This window comes from Ranitomeya imitator, chromosome 5, assembly GCF_032444005.1.
Source record: "Ranitomeya imitator isolate aRanImi1 chromosome 5, aRanImi1.pri, whole genome shotgun sequence".
NCBI lineage: Eukaryota > Metazoa > Chordata > Amphibia > Anura > Dendrobatidae > Ranitomeya > Ranitomeya imitator.
The window spans coordinates 545,677,821-545,691,076 of record NC_091286.1 but is presented as its reverse complement, the minus strand read 5'-3'; the positions used below and the strand labels follow the sequence as shown (position 1 = coordinate 545,691,076).

Here is a 13,256-nt window from a genome sequence, read left to right as displayed (position 1 = left end):
GGCTCCAATCCGTAAACCTTGTACACATGCGGCTCTGCTTCATACACCTTGTACTCATGCTGCTCCATGCCCTACACACAAGGCTCTGCTCCACTCTGTACACACATGGCTCAGCTCTGTACACTTCCTACACACAGGGCTCCATTTCGTACACCCCCTACACACACGGCTCTGCTCTGTACACCAAGTACACACACGGCTCCATACCGTACACCAAGTTCACAAACGGCTCCTCTCCGTACACCCATGGCTCCCCTCCATACACCTCATACTTATGCGGCTCCGTTCCGTACACCCCGTACACACGTGGCTCTGCTCCGCTCCGTACACATACACGGGTCAGCTCCATACATTTTGTACACATAGGGCTCCGTTTTGTACACCCCGTAGCCACGCGGCTCCGCTCTGTACACACAGGACTCCGCTCTGTACACCAAGTACACACATGGCTCCGCTCCATACACCTCGTAAACACGTGGCTTCACTCCGTACACCTCGTACACATGCGGCTCTGCTCCATACACACGCGGATCCGCTCCGTACTTTACTTTGTCCCACTTTGGGACTATCATTTTTTGCAGGCTGATTGCTTCTACAGCATGGGGATGCAGCAGCATCCCTATGCTATGCAAACTGTCGGCTCTGCACTGACAGATAAAGTTGCTGATTATGCTCTGAGCATGATCTAGCAACTTTACTAGCTCTAGTGACTTGGATGTCGTCATGACAACATCAGATCACCACATGCAACGATCGGGACCCTGCAATGATGCCGTAGCGTTGTCGATCCAAGGGCAGAGGGGCTGTCTTCCCTCAACCTGCTCCCATAATGCTGCTATCATGTTTGATCACAGCATTTAGAGGGTTAAAGTGCCGGGAGTGGTGTGTAGAAGGAAGGACCAGGCTGCTGCGGCTGAAGAGAAAGGGCAGCGTGAAAAGAAAGGGGAGTATAGTGAGGGACTCACCAAAACCAGCGGGTGCGCTTAAGAGCGTGTGAACGACGGAGCATCGCAGTACGAATATCCGGTTGTCGGCTGATATTCAAAGAGCCGCACGCTGAGTAAAACATTGCAGCGCAGCCCTTCAAGTCATGGCGGCTGCTTGTGGGGAGCTCTACTCTCTTACTCAGCAGACATAAGGACTTGGGGCTCAGTGGACAAAACCGGAGACCACCCACTGCTGCCAGAAGAAGGACTGTGTGCTAGGCGAGGACGCCAACAAACATTACACAGAAAATTTAATTTCATCTTCAACTTGCTTAACTGTTCACAGTAAAAGTAATTTTGACTAGGGGTGCCCAAACTTTTACATGCCACTGTATACATTTTTCTTGTGACCTCTGACAATTGAATTGACTGAAGTTGATTTTTCCAGTCTCCATTATTCTTACTTTTAGCTATAGAAGCATGGGACCATAGCAGAGAATTCTGTGGTTTATAATGATCCCTTTCTGACCCTTAAGACACTGACAAATATTGGAATATCCCTTGCACAACATTACAATGATTAACAAGTTCAACCTCCAGGACCGCTTACGTTGCTGAGCTTTGCCACAAAACTTTTTTTTACTTTTTACAAAGACATTGTAGATTTGAAGAGTAATGTCATTGTTAACAAGTATGTGGATGCCACAGCACAGACAATGAGGAGTGGTACTTAGCAGAAGTAAAGGCCCCTTTCTGCATCCTGCTCATCTTCCTCAGACCTGGCTCGCCTCGGATCAGCCCTGGTTACTGGTCACCCAGATCTTGTCACTCAATCCTTCTCCCAGAGCTGAGTTCTTGGTCCTTTCCTCGCAGCTGGTTACCTGTAATGGTGGCTGTAAGCCAACTCTGATGCACAACATAATTATAATTACTTACTGTATCACAGCTATCACGTGAACTGGTGTTTAACCCATTTCTTCCCTGCGGGAACATGAACTTCATTCTTGGTTTCCTATGAGTGATGAGCGTAAGTGCTCGGGCATGCACAGAATATAACATGTACAAGTCACTTCGGTCGCATGTTTCTCAGCTGTTAGTCAGCCACAAAACAAGCAGGGATTGCCTGACAAACATGGACGCTTGTGCTCATCAATAGTCCCTACTAATACCATTTTTTCTACTATCACTTTCTCTTTCATCTTTGACCTGAAGATAGCATTGGTCGCTTGCAGACACTTGGCTTAAGCATTATATTATATATGTGTCTCTTCACTCCTTCATCTCCTTACATCATCTTTATTTTAAAAAATGATTTTCTGACTGATAGCTTCTTCATTGCAGTATTTTTAAGGAGGTACATTTTTGGAGACACTTGTTTTCTGTACACCATTGAAAAATTGAGAGAATGATAGACACATATATCTTTGTCTCCGTTCCAAAAATATGTTTAGCATACAGCTACTGTGTATAGGCTTTGTAAGTTATATGAGCAGGTTTGGATTGGCCCAATAGAGTACTATGGGCCCAGGCCCTGATACAAAGACCCAACAGAAGACTGGTCAAGCACACTAGATAGCTGTTTGCTGAATATTTGGCCTGCAGCCATTCCTCCTTACTAGCCATAGACATGCACACTTTGCATGGATGCCAACATGCCAGATCCTTCTTCCTTCTGACATTTTAAGTCAAGGAGGAGTAAGTACCCCCTCATACATATAAGATAGTTGCCGTAGACTTTGGAGCCCATAAGGTGGCCTAGGGTCATTTTTATTGATTGATACACAAATACCATATTTTAATTTTGATTGATGAAATGCCTTGTGTTTGCAGTCCTAATAAGGGTGTTTTCAGGGTTTGTCAAGCTGGGTTACAAACTGTAGCTGCCATTTGAGTACAGTATGTCAGGTTAAAGCATCTTTTTCAAAACAGTACCCATGCTTTTGCTGTTGCCATGACCATTCATGAGTACTGGATGAAAGTTAGAGGTACTGCCCGTGGTGGGATTGGGCTATACACCATATCATGTTAAGCGAAGTCATGAGTTAGCAAGGAGTCAGCTAAGGCTACGTTCAGACTAGCGTTGTGCGCCGCTGCGTCGGCGACGCGACGCACAACGCACCGAAAAACGCGGCAAAACGCACGCAAAAACGCTGCGTTTTGCGACGCGTGCGTCGTTTTTTGCCGAAAATCGGACGCAAGAAAAATGCAACTTGTTGTGTTTTCTTGGTCCGACGCTTGCGGCAAAAAAGACGCATTTGTCACAAAACGCAACAAGCAAAAACGCATGCGTCCCCCATGTTAAACATAGGGGCGCATGACGCGTGCGTCGCTGCTGCGTCGCCCGACGCGGCGCCGGCGCACATTAGCACAACGCTAGTGTGAACGTACCCTAAGTGTGTGTCTGTGCAGCCTTTATAGTATCACAGAGAGCATGCAGTACAAGAGGGGGCTTTAACCATCACTTCATCACTGATGACAGCTGTGCTCACAGTCTATAGAGGTGTACTACCTGTTTGTAGACAGTACATCTATCGGTAAGGCCGGATTCACACGTTCATTTATTTCTAGTACCGGAAAAACTGGTACTGGAGATATCCGTTTACATGTGTCCGTGTGTGTAATACTTATGTGCCGCAAGTATTACACACACCGACGCAAATATCTCCGGTATCGTTTTTTTGGGTAGCTGTGGCTGCTATTTTTAGGCTGGGTGGCCTATATCTATGGCCCCTTACCAGCCTTAAAATACCAGCCCCCAGCTGTCAGCTTTAGCAAGGCTGGTTGTCAAAAATGAAGGGGACCCCACGCTGTTTTTTTAAATTATTTATTTAGTTATAGCGCAGGTGGCGGGTGAGGAATACCCCCATCATCCGCTCCTGCTGTCACTGTTATTAGCGGCAGCAGGTGTAGGTTGATGGGAGTAATAGTCCCAAAAGCCCCCACCTGCTGTCATTGTTCTTACTTGAGTATAACTCTCATCATTCTCCTCTGCTCGCGCCGATCACCAGCAGAGCAGGGAAGAATGATGAGAGCCGTCTTCAGCACCCAGCGCCAGGGAACAGCGCTTACTGTAGCGCTTCTTCCCCAGCGCTGGTGCGTGTCACACTAATGTGGAGCGCCCCGTCAGGGCAAGGGGGGTACTCGGTACCAGGTCCAATACTTTACAGGGGGATGTCACGGTGGCTGCAACCCAGTCCGTTGCCCTGGGATGTCCATATAAAAGGGAAAGGGTCTTTAAAGGGATAGAGTTTATGTTCGTGACGCCACCTGTGGTATTCGGACAGGGTGACCGACACTGCTTTAAGGGGTCTGCTGGGGTGATGTTATGGCAGCTAGATGGTATACCTTCCCACAGGTGAAGTATATCCCCAGGGCTTCCTGGTGTATAGATGGTGAATGGTGAGTAGAGCAGAGAAGAACGAGGACACAGGGTTGCAGTCTCTTTACCTTTACTGAAGACTTCAGCATCCGCAGTCCAGAGCACCAGACCACAGGGCAGGCAGGGTCTGGCCGGTTTGGAGGCAAGTCCAGAGTCCCCTTGTCCAGGTGGAGAATCAAAGCCTTCCTTTGCACTGTAATGGTGTAGTCCCTTACTGCCTATGGCTTCACATAAGGTCCTCACAGATGTTATCTCTCTGTCCCCTGGATAGGTTAGGACAAAACCCGTATGACTGGTGACTTGAGCCTGTTTATAGGATCTCTTAGATAACCCGGCGCTATGGGTTGTCACCGTGCCTCCTGGGTGTAGGTGCGGACAGGGAACGTGCAATTAGTTGTCCTGCCGGTCTTTGATATAAGGCGTCAAGGTCCTCACAACCTCGGTGTTCCGGCTACCGGCGTTTCTGCACCTCAGAAGGAGGCAGCCTACTCGGGGCTGGTCACCTTCTGGTATTCTCTCCTGTACCTCCTCTCCTGCATGCTTGCTGCAAACAATTCGGGCATTAATGTCTCTTTCTGGGAGCTGCAGCTCTGTGGGCATGCACAGCTCCGTGAACCTTCTACCCTCCTCAGACGGCTGTCTGGAACTAACTGAGCTGAGCTTAGCCAGCAACTCACTAACTTTCCCACCAGACTACCAGTTATATATCTATATGGGGAGTGACCTATTAAATAGGAGCAAATGCTCCACCTGGTGGCCTGGAGTGTGAAGTGTTGCATGTTTGTGGTACCTGGATGCAGTTATCCATCCTTACCTCCAAACATAGCATCTCTCCTGGAGGAAAGCAATACCACTGTGATGACCAGGACCCTAGGGTGCCACCCCCACAACCCCCCCCCCCCTTCCACGTTAAATCCAGTACTCCCGGACTGGGAAAATAAAACAACAGTTACAGGTTAGCAAAAGACACAAATACAAATTAATATTATAGCTAAAGCTTCCCTTTATGGTATGGGAGGTAAGGACACTTGAACGTTGCAATAACTATTTACATTGTATGCGTATTTTAATAAAGCAATATAACTATGGAATACGATTACCCACTACGGGTATACTTGCTTAGAACTTTCAAAGTGCAGATAATCATTCAATCTTTATTCAGGTGCAGAACTATCTATCAACCCCCACAGGCTCACTACAGTATATCTCCTTCTTAGTTTATTCAAAAGTGCATCTTTTACTTTTTTCACATAATACTATTTAACTTCAACCCTCAAATCTATTATCATTGACTATATTAACTCTGTAATATATTAACCGTCTATCTTGCAACATATAAGTCTATCTGTCAAAGTGCAATAATTCAACATTCCCTTTAAGGGTTCAAGCAATATTCAAGTCTTTTTATTTTTTTCATTTTACTACTGAGGTAGTGCAAATGTATCAATCACATTAATATTCAAGTCAATCAATACTTTAGAACAGCAACAACGATGCGAGGGACACATCATTAACCCTCAACGTTGACCTTGGGCGGGCTACAAGGCGTGTATCCAGACCTGGAATTCTGCCACGCCAGATGGGTTTTTCTTCAGGTCTCTGGAAAACAAAGCAGTTCTCACAACAATGTTAGAAGCAGTCTCTTGTCTTTAAAAGCTTCTTTTGTAAAACCAGTAGGAAACACCTTTAAGAAGGTGCAAACTATTTACAAGCAAAGTCTTGATCATGCACAGTTCATGATTCGCAGTTCTTCAAGGCAACTTGAGCAAAACATAGGATCCCTTAAAACAGGGGACCCCTTTAAGAAGAAATCCTGGTAGGGTTTATGAACTTTTAAACAGCAGCAAAGGATTAACGGTTAGCCGGTGAACAGCAGCAGTCATTTTAAATTTGCAGTAAAGAGTTAAATAACTACGTACAGTCATTTTTCAGATTGGTTTGTTTTATTATGGTAGATCTGGCAAAGGCAGTTCTTTTGGATATGGGCGGCTACCAGGTACCACATAAAGCGCGTCTGCACTCTGATTGGGAGTCTGAGTACTCACTGTCTTTTGCTCTATTACAGCTCGTGTGCATCTTGAGCACAGAACAACTGGTGCTCTGTCGCAGATAGGGATGTTCTTCACCTGGCCAGGTGGGGGCGATAGCGTACGAGGAAGAGCCACTGGTTGCGGTGGCTCCAGGCCACAAGATGGTGACTCGGCGGTTTCATGCATGCATCTGTGCACATGTAAAGTGTACCACCCCTTATCTCCCCAATGTCGTGTGTAGGTAACACAGTCACCAGGGTAGAGGTCCCTACCAGGGTGTCCCTCGATAAGGAGCGCCTCCACGTCCTGTCTGGTTACAAAGATTTCGGGATATAAGCCTCGTTCTTTAATGAAGCCCCAACCAGATTTCAGACAGAAGGTGACTACTATCCCTTGTCTCCGTGGGCCTCGATTGTCAAAGGTCTCCTTCCTGACCCGGGTCTTAGCTTACAGGTCTTTTTCGTGGGCACCATGGCGTCGGCGCTCCTCCTCCCGCTCTTCCTGTTCACGCTGGAATGTCTCCCTTTGCTGGAATTCCTCCCGACTTAGGACTTTGATTTGCTCCCCCTCTGGCTGGGCCTCCCCAGGGAACCCGATCAGGCCGGTACTGGTATGGGTCCATTTAAAGGTCATCCACTCTCCCTGGATGCCCACAGTCCTTTTGATAGGCTGCAATGGGGCATCCGAAGTCTCTAGAGTCTCCCAGGGCCGGTCCCATGCTAGACGGCTACACACCCATCCGGATGGTGGTGGTGGTGGTTGCGAGTCTATGGCCACTAGCAGGGTGGTGTCTTCGGCAACCAGGGAAGGGTCAGTAGGCTTACCCGCTGCCGCATTGTCTCCGGTGCCGGTCTCTTCCACTGCAGGCTGAGGCTCCGATGGCTGGTTGTGCTGCCGCTCCTGGATGCTGGCAGCCGCACGGTACCAAGAGCTCCGGAGCTGATGACACAGCTCCTCGACCTCCGCGCCAAGAACCTCCACGTTCATGAGTGATGACGGGGTCTCCTCTTCCTCTGATTGGTGCAGGCGCCGTGGGCGTTCTCCCCCTCCTCTGGGTGACTTCCGCTCACCATTTTGCCAACCAGGTATGTGTCAGCATCTTCCTGTCGTTCCAGCTTCTCCTCTCCTGGAGGGCAGTTCCTTCTTCTCCGTCCACCATCCCAGACTAGGAGGCGGATCCCTTTTTTTGATGGGCATATCTTTCGGACATAGTAGTATCTGTGAGGGACGGCTTCCATTTTCACACCATTTTTCCAGGCTACGCCCACGAAGACACACCCCACTTCTCCTGCACACCATATGGCCCTGTAATGGTGGTGGTTTTGGCCTTTTGCGATACAGTCTCTGAGCACAAAATCAGATAGGCACAGTCCTTTAGGCGCACATGACCTGATTCACGGGGTTTAGTCCATCCTGTTCGTGATGCCAAGTTGGAGCGCCCCGTCAGGGCAAGGGGGGTACTCGGCACCAGGTCCATTACTTTACAGGGGGATGTCATGGTGTCTGCGACCCGGTCTGTGGCCCTGGGATGTCCGTATAAAAGGGAAGGGGTCTTTAAAGGGATAGAGTTTATGTTCGTGACGCCATCTGTGGTATTCGGTCAGGGTGACCGATGCTGCTTTAAGGTGTCCGCTGGGGTGATGTTATGGCAGCTAGATGGTATACCTTCCCACAGGTGAAGTATATCCCCAGGGCTTCCCGGTCTACAGATGGTGAATGGTGAGTAGCGCAGAGAAGAACGAGGACACAGGGTTGCAGTCTCTTTACCTTTACTGAAGTCTTCAGCATTTGCAGTCCAGAGCACCAGACCACAGGGTAGGCAGGGTCCGGCCGGTTTGGAGGCAAGTCCAGAGTCCCCTTGTCCAGGTGGAGAATCAAAGCCTTCCTTTGCGCTGTAATGGTGTAATCCCTTACTGCCTATGGCTTCACATAAGGTCCTCACAGATGTTATCTCTCTCTCTCTGTCCCCTGGATAGGATAAAACCCGTATGACTGGTGACTTGAACCTGTTTATAGGATCTCTTAGATGACCCGGCAGGTATCGTACAATTAGCTGTCCTGCCGGTCTTGGATGTAAGGCGTAGAGGTCCTCACAACCTTGGTGTTACGGCTACCGGCATTTCTGAGCCTCAGAAGGAGGCAGCCTGCTCGGGGCTGGTCCCCTTCTGGTATCCTCTCCTGTGCTTCCTCTCCTGCACGCTCACTGCAAACAATTCGGCCTTCAATGTCTCTTTCTGGGAGCTGCAGCTTGTGGGCATGCACAGCTCCGTGAACCTTCTATCCTCCTCAGACGGCTGTCTGGAACTAACTGAGCTGAGCTCAGCCAGCAACTCACTCACTTTCCTTACAGACTACCAGTTATATATCTATATGGGTAGTGACCTATTAAATAGGAGCAGAAGCTCCCCCTGGTGGCCTGGAGTGTAAAGTGTTGCATGTTTGTGGTACCTGGATACAGTTATCCTTCCTTGCCTCCAAACGTAGCATCACTCTCCCCTGGAGGAAAGCAATACCACTGTGATGACCAGGACCCTGGAGTGCCACAGATGACATCCATGTGTGTTCTCCGTGTGCATGTGTGCGGGACGTTTTGTGGCCCATGCTGACAGTAAAAAATGGACATGTCTACATGTGGGGCACATGGACACACGGTCCGTGGAAACACGCTGACATGTGCACAGACCCATTCATTTGAATGGGTCTATGTGTCTCAATGTCTCTGGTACGTGTGAAAACTGTCACCACACGTATCAGAGACACGGACGTGTAAAAGAGGCCTAAGTGGCCAGGAGACCTGTGAAGGATGTGGAGTAGCCACAGCAGAGGAGTCAGAGTAAGAGTAAAATGAGATGCTATGCCAGAGACGACTAAGAGACTGAGTCTTTGGCTAAGGTACTGTAACAAAGTGGCACAAGGTGGTAGTCATGGGAGAGTCCATTAAGAAACAGTCAGTGAGCACCCCGGCACCTTGGTCATGGAGAGGTGGGTGCAGTGGAGTACTCACTTCTGCCGTTGGGATTCCCTCAGTCTCTGTCACTTCAGCCTCTGGCTCCCAGGTTCCATGAAACACCACAAAGTCACAGTTCTTTTCCAACAGTTGAACTTTACTAAACAGTAAGGCATCCATCACATCAACAGCACATTTCACATAGGGCAACGTTTCCCGTCCTTTCCCTGCCGTCCGGGCAGACTCTAGCATCTCTGTCATTTCTCTCTCTTTACTCTCGGCGTTCATGGTCATACCACTAGCCAGACTCTGTCCTGTCTGCGCTTTCCTTTCCTCTGCCATCCCGGCAGCATCTCTGGACAGTTCGTGTCCCATCTGTACCTTCAGCATCACCAGTTCCATGTCCTTCCTGGGGATGATCCTGTTGAGCTGTTGCCTGACTGCACTCTTCTCCAGCCTGGGGTCCATTACTGCTGTCCGCAGCTTTAGCCCCACGGCCTGTAACTCTCTCACTGTATGTGTCCTGCCCTTAGGCAGACTTCTTAGGCATCTGATTCTAAACAGGAAGTGCCTTTCCTATGTCTCCCTGCTCTGTGCTGCTCTATGCCCCTCCCGTCTACTTAACTCCTTGCTGCCTGTGCCTAAACTAATACCATTATCTATCCTAGTCTCTATGTCTAATGTGCCCCCTCTGTTCTAACCTTGCTATTACTTTATGCTAACTTCTATCCCTAATCATAAACATATAAACAATACATGGCAAATACATGACATCACAGTACATAAACATTACATTTCACATTAACTCCTTCCCGACATGCACCTCACTAGTACTGTGCTGCGGGAACAATGAGAACAATGAGGTGTCGCATGTGACACAGGTGAACAGCGTTCAGGATAGAGAAGGTAAATGAGGGTCCCCGCCACCTCCTTACAGTACTGTGACATGGTAACTCAAAAAGGGTAGGCTGCAAGTGTGGGCAAAGTGCCTGAAAAGCTGCTACAGAGTATGATGCACATAGAGACGTGATGTCAGAGGGGTTGTGCCCAGAACTAAGAGAGAGTGCACCACAGCTGAGAAAGAGTACAGAGACTATTGTTGGGTGTTAGTGGTGATGCTGAGAAAGGTGCCAGAAGACTGTCAGAAGTATAAGAAAATTGTCTCTAGTTAAAAACCAATTGTCTCAAGTGCCAAATGTTTACTTTTGTTCAAGTCAACCTGTTGCCTTATGCAAGACTGTTGAAACCAAGCTGGTTGCCTCAAATAAAACTGTAAAACTAAAGCTAAGCAGGAAAGATATATATCTTGGTACCGTGTTAGCCAGTAGATAGAAAAATATTGAGAAATATTTGCCTGATGAAGAGACCTGTGTAGTCTCGAAAGCTTGCAATTTGTTACCATCTTTTCAGTTAGCCATTAAAAGGTATCAACCACTGAGGACTCTCAATTCTCAATATTTTTTTAACGCTAAGCACACACTTTAGCAGTGCTTTGATGGGTCTTCTGTATAAATCCATGAAAAATAGAATTCAGACGTGCCTCTGGTAGAGGAGTTCAGATGGACTCTATTGTGCTCAATTTAGTGGTGTCAATATTTTCAGAGGGACACCAGAAGGTAGTCATGATTGACAGTGGCATCTAAGGGGTCAAACCGCTGTGATCAGGGCTAGCTTTGGTCACAGCATTAAAACTTGGGTGCCAGCTGTAAAACACAGCTAACATCAGCAGTGTATGGAGAAGGCATCGGAGCCCGCTCCATACATGCAGTGGCCCCTACACTTGTTTGAGTTAGCTGTGTGCTGGTGCTGGCCCTGATTCTGAGATATGGTAGCTACTCACCCTTATATGTTGTCTACCCAGTTATTATGTGCTATTAGCAGATCCTCATTGATGAAGTATTACATTGATTTGCTGTCATGTGTAATTATGTGGCATTTCTCTGTTCATTACTGTAGAAGTCTGTTTAATGCAGACGATTTATCTGATAAAAAATGTTTTGTGCCCAATGATTTTGATTGGATTTGTACATTACAGGTTTTGGTGGCTGAACAAAGACTTTTTATTGTGTGCAATTGTGCTTCATCTAATGGGTTCTTATGGATGCAACTACTCACTTCTCTTTCCTCCTACCAATCATCCCTGGCTTGTGATTGAATTTAGATAATAGCTGTTTTTCTGTGTCCCAACCTCATATTCCCATCGCATTAATAACAAACCATGATGCACATGATACATTTATCTCAAATGGTCTGAGATCCATGGTTGGAATATAGTAAAAGAGGATATGTCATCAGATTTCACAATACAAACTACATACATTATTAAACAGGTCCCTTAAGCCTAATGATACTGGTGTACTTACATTGAAATTTCTTATCTGAAAGGCTGTATAACCTTTTTAGAAAGATGAGCATTTTATGAATCCAGTCTCATAAAATGCTGTTTTTAATAGCAGACAGAAAAAGTTTCAAACATTCTCATAGTAAATGAACCAGCCTCATCATGTCGAAGAGAGCTATTTACTAAACGATGCAGTCTGTATTGTGAAGAATGGCAGCAGATCATGTATGTGTTCCCTTATAATATAATCTCTCATTAATCAGCGCCTCACTCTGAATACACTTTGACGTTTGCATCATTCATGTGTTCCTGATAACACTTCGGACATTGCAGGATTTCAGCCATCTGACTTTACTGGAATCACTGTTTACTCTCGTGTATAAACAGATCTCGGTTTTGAAACTCTTGCACTATAAATTCTTTAGAGACACCAGTGAATAGAGCGCGCTGCTTGGCTCCGAGACGGACCCGGATAATGAAGTTCCTAGCAATATGCCTGCTCGCCATCACGAATTGGGCACCTGTGGAAGCAGAAGAGAGAACATACTACATAGCAATCAGAGAAATAAACTGGGATTATGCTCCCAGTGGGATGAATATCATTTCTGGTAAATCGGTGGCCGAAGATGAGTAAGTAACTAGTATTATCCTACAGTTTGTATGCAGCACTGCGTAGAATTGTAAAGGTTTATCTATTTTTTTTACACATGTAGCATTATTTCCAAATTGTAATCTTTGTCCCTGTTTGTATAGAGCAGCTGTCAAAAAGCAGTGGGGGGTAATTATCTTTTGGGTTCTTCACTCCATACTTTGACTAATCGAATCCTGCAGTGTCTTCTGTGTGGCAATCAGTCTATTCCTATTTAAGGGCAGTCCCACACGTTCAGATAATTCCGGTACCGGAAAAATCGGTACCGGAATTATCTGTGTCCGTGTGCCCATGCGTTTATGCGGCACATCAGTGTGGCACACGTGTGCCGCCCGTGTGCCGACTGGGTACCACACGGAGCGTGCAGGAGACAGCGCTAAAGATAAGCGCTGTCCCCTGCATCTGGTGCTGAAGCCGCGATTCATATGAATAATCCTTTTTTTTTTGTTTTTCTCGTGTTTAAAATAAAGATCCCTGTCCCCAACCACCTCCCACCCCCTGTGCGCCCGCCCACTGTTAATAAAATACTCACCCGGCCCGCATATTCATGACTGTAATCGGCAGCCCCACGTGACCGCATACAGGAGAAGCTGCGGCGAGGACAGGAAGCAGCGCCAGCGATGGAGCCGGGTGAGTATTTTATTAACAGCGGGCGGGCACACAGGGGGTGGGAGTTGGTTGGGGACAGGGATCTTTATTTTAAACACGAGAAAAACAAAAAAAAAAGGATTATTCATATCTTCTCTACAGCGAACGCTGCTGGAGAGAAGATATGAATCACGGCTTCAGCACCATGTGGGGGGACAGCGCTTACTGTAGCGCTGTCTCCTGCACGGCACACGGACTGCACACGGACAACATCCGTGTGTGGTACGTGTTTTACACGGACCCATTGACTTTAATGGGTCCGTGTATTACGTGCGCTCCCACGAACACTGACATGTCTCCGTGTTTTGCACACGGACACATGGTCCGTGAAAACAC

General features: G+C 47.3%; 1 protein-coding gene across 3 annotated transcripts in view; it reads left to right on the top strand.

Moving 5' to 3' along the window:
- The window catches only part of CP (ceruloplasmin), a 297,764-nt gene that overhangs the window by 37,117 nt on the left and 247,391 nt on the right, over positions 1-13,256 (top strand). For all 3 annotated transcript variants that reach the window (XM_069727615.1, XM_069727616.1, XM_069727617.1), the window contains one exon: positions 12,049-12,253. In XM_069727615.1, coding sequence (XP_069583716.1) covers positions 12,099-12,253 — 155 coding nt within the window. In that variant the 5' untranslated portion in view covers positions 12,049-12,098. The remainder of the gene's footprint in view (positions 1-12,048; positions 12,254-13,256) is intronic.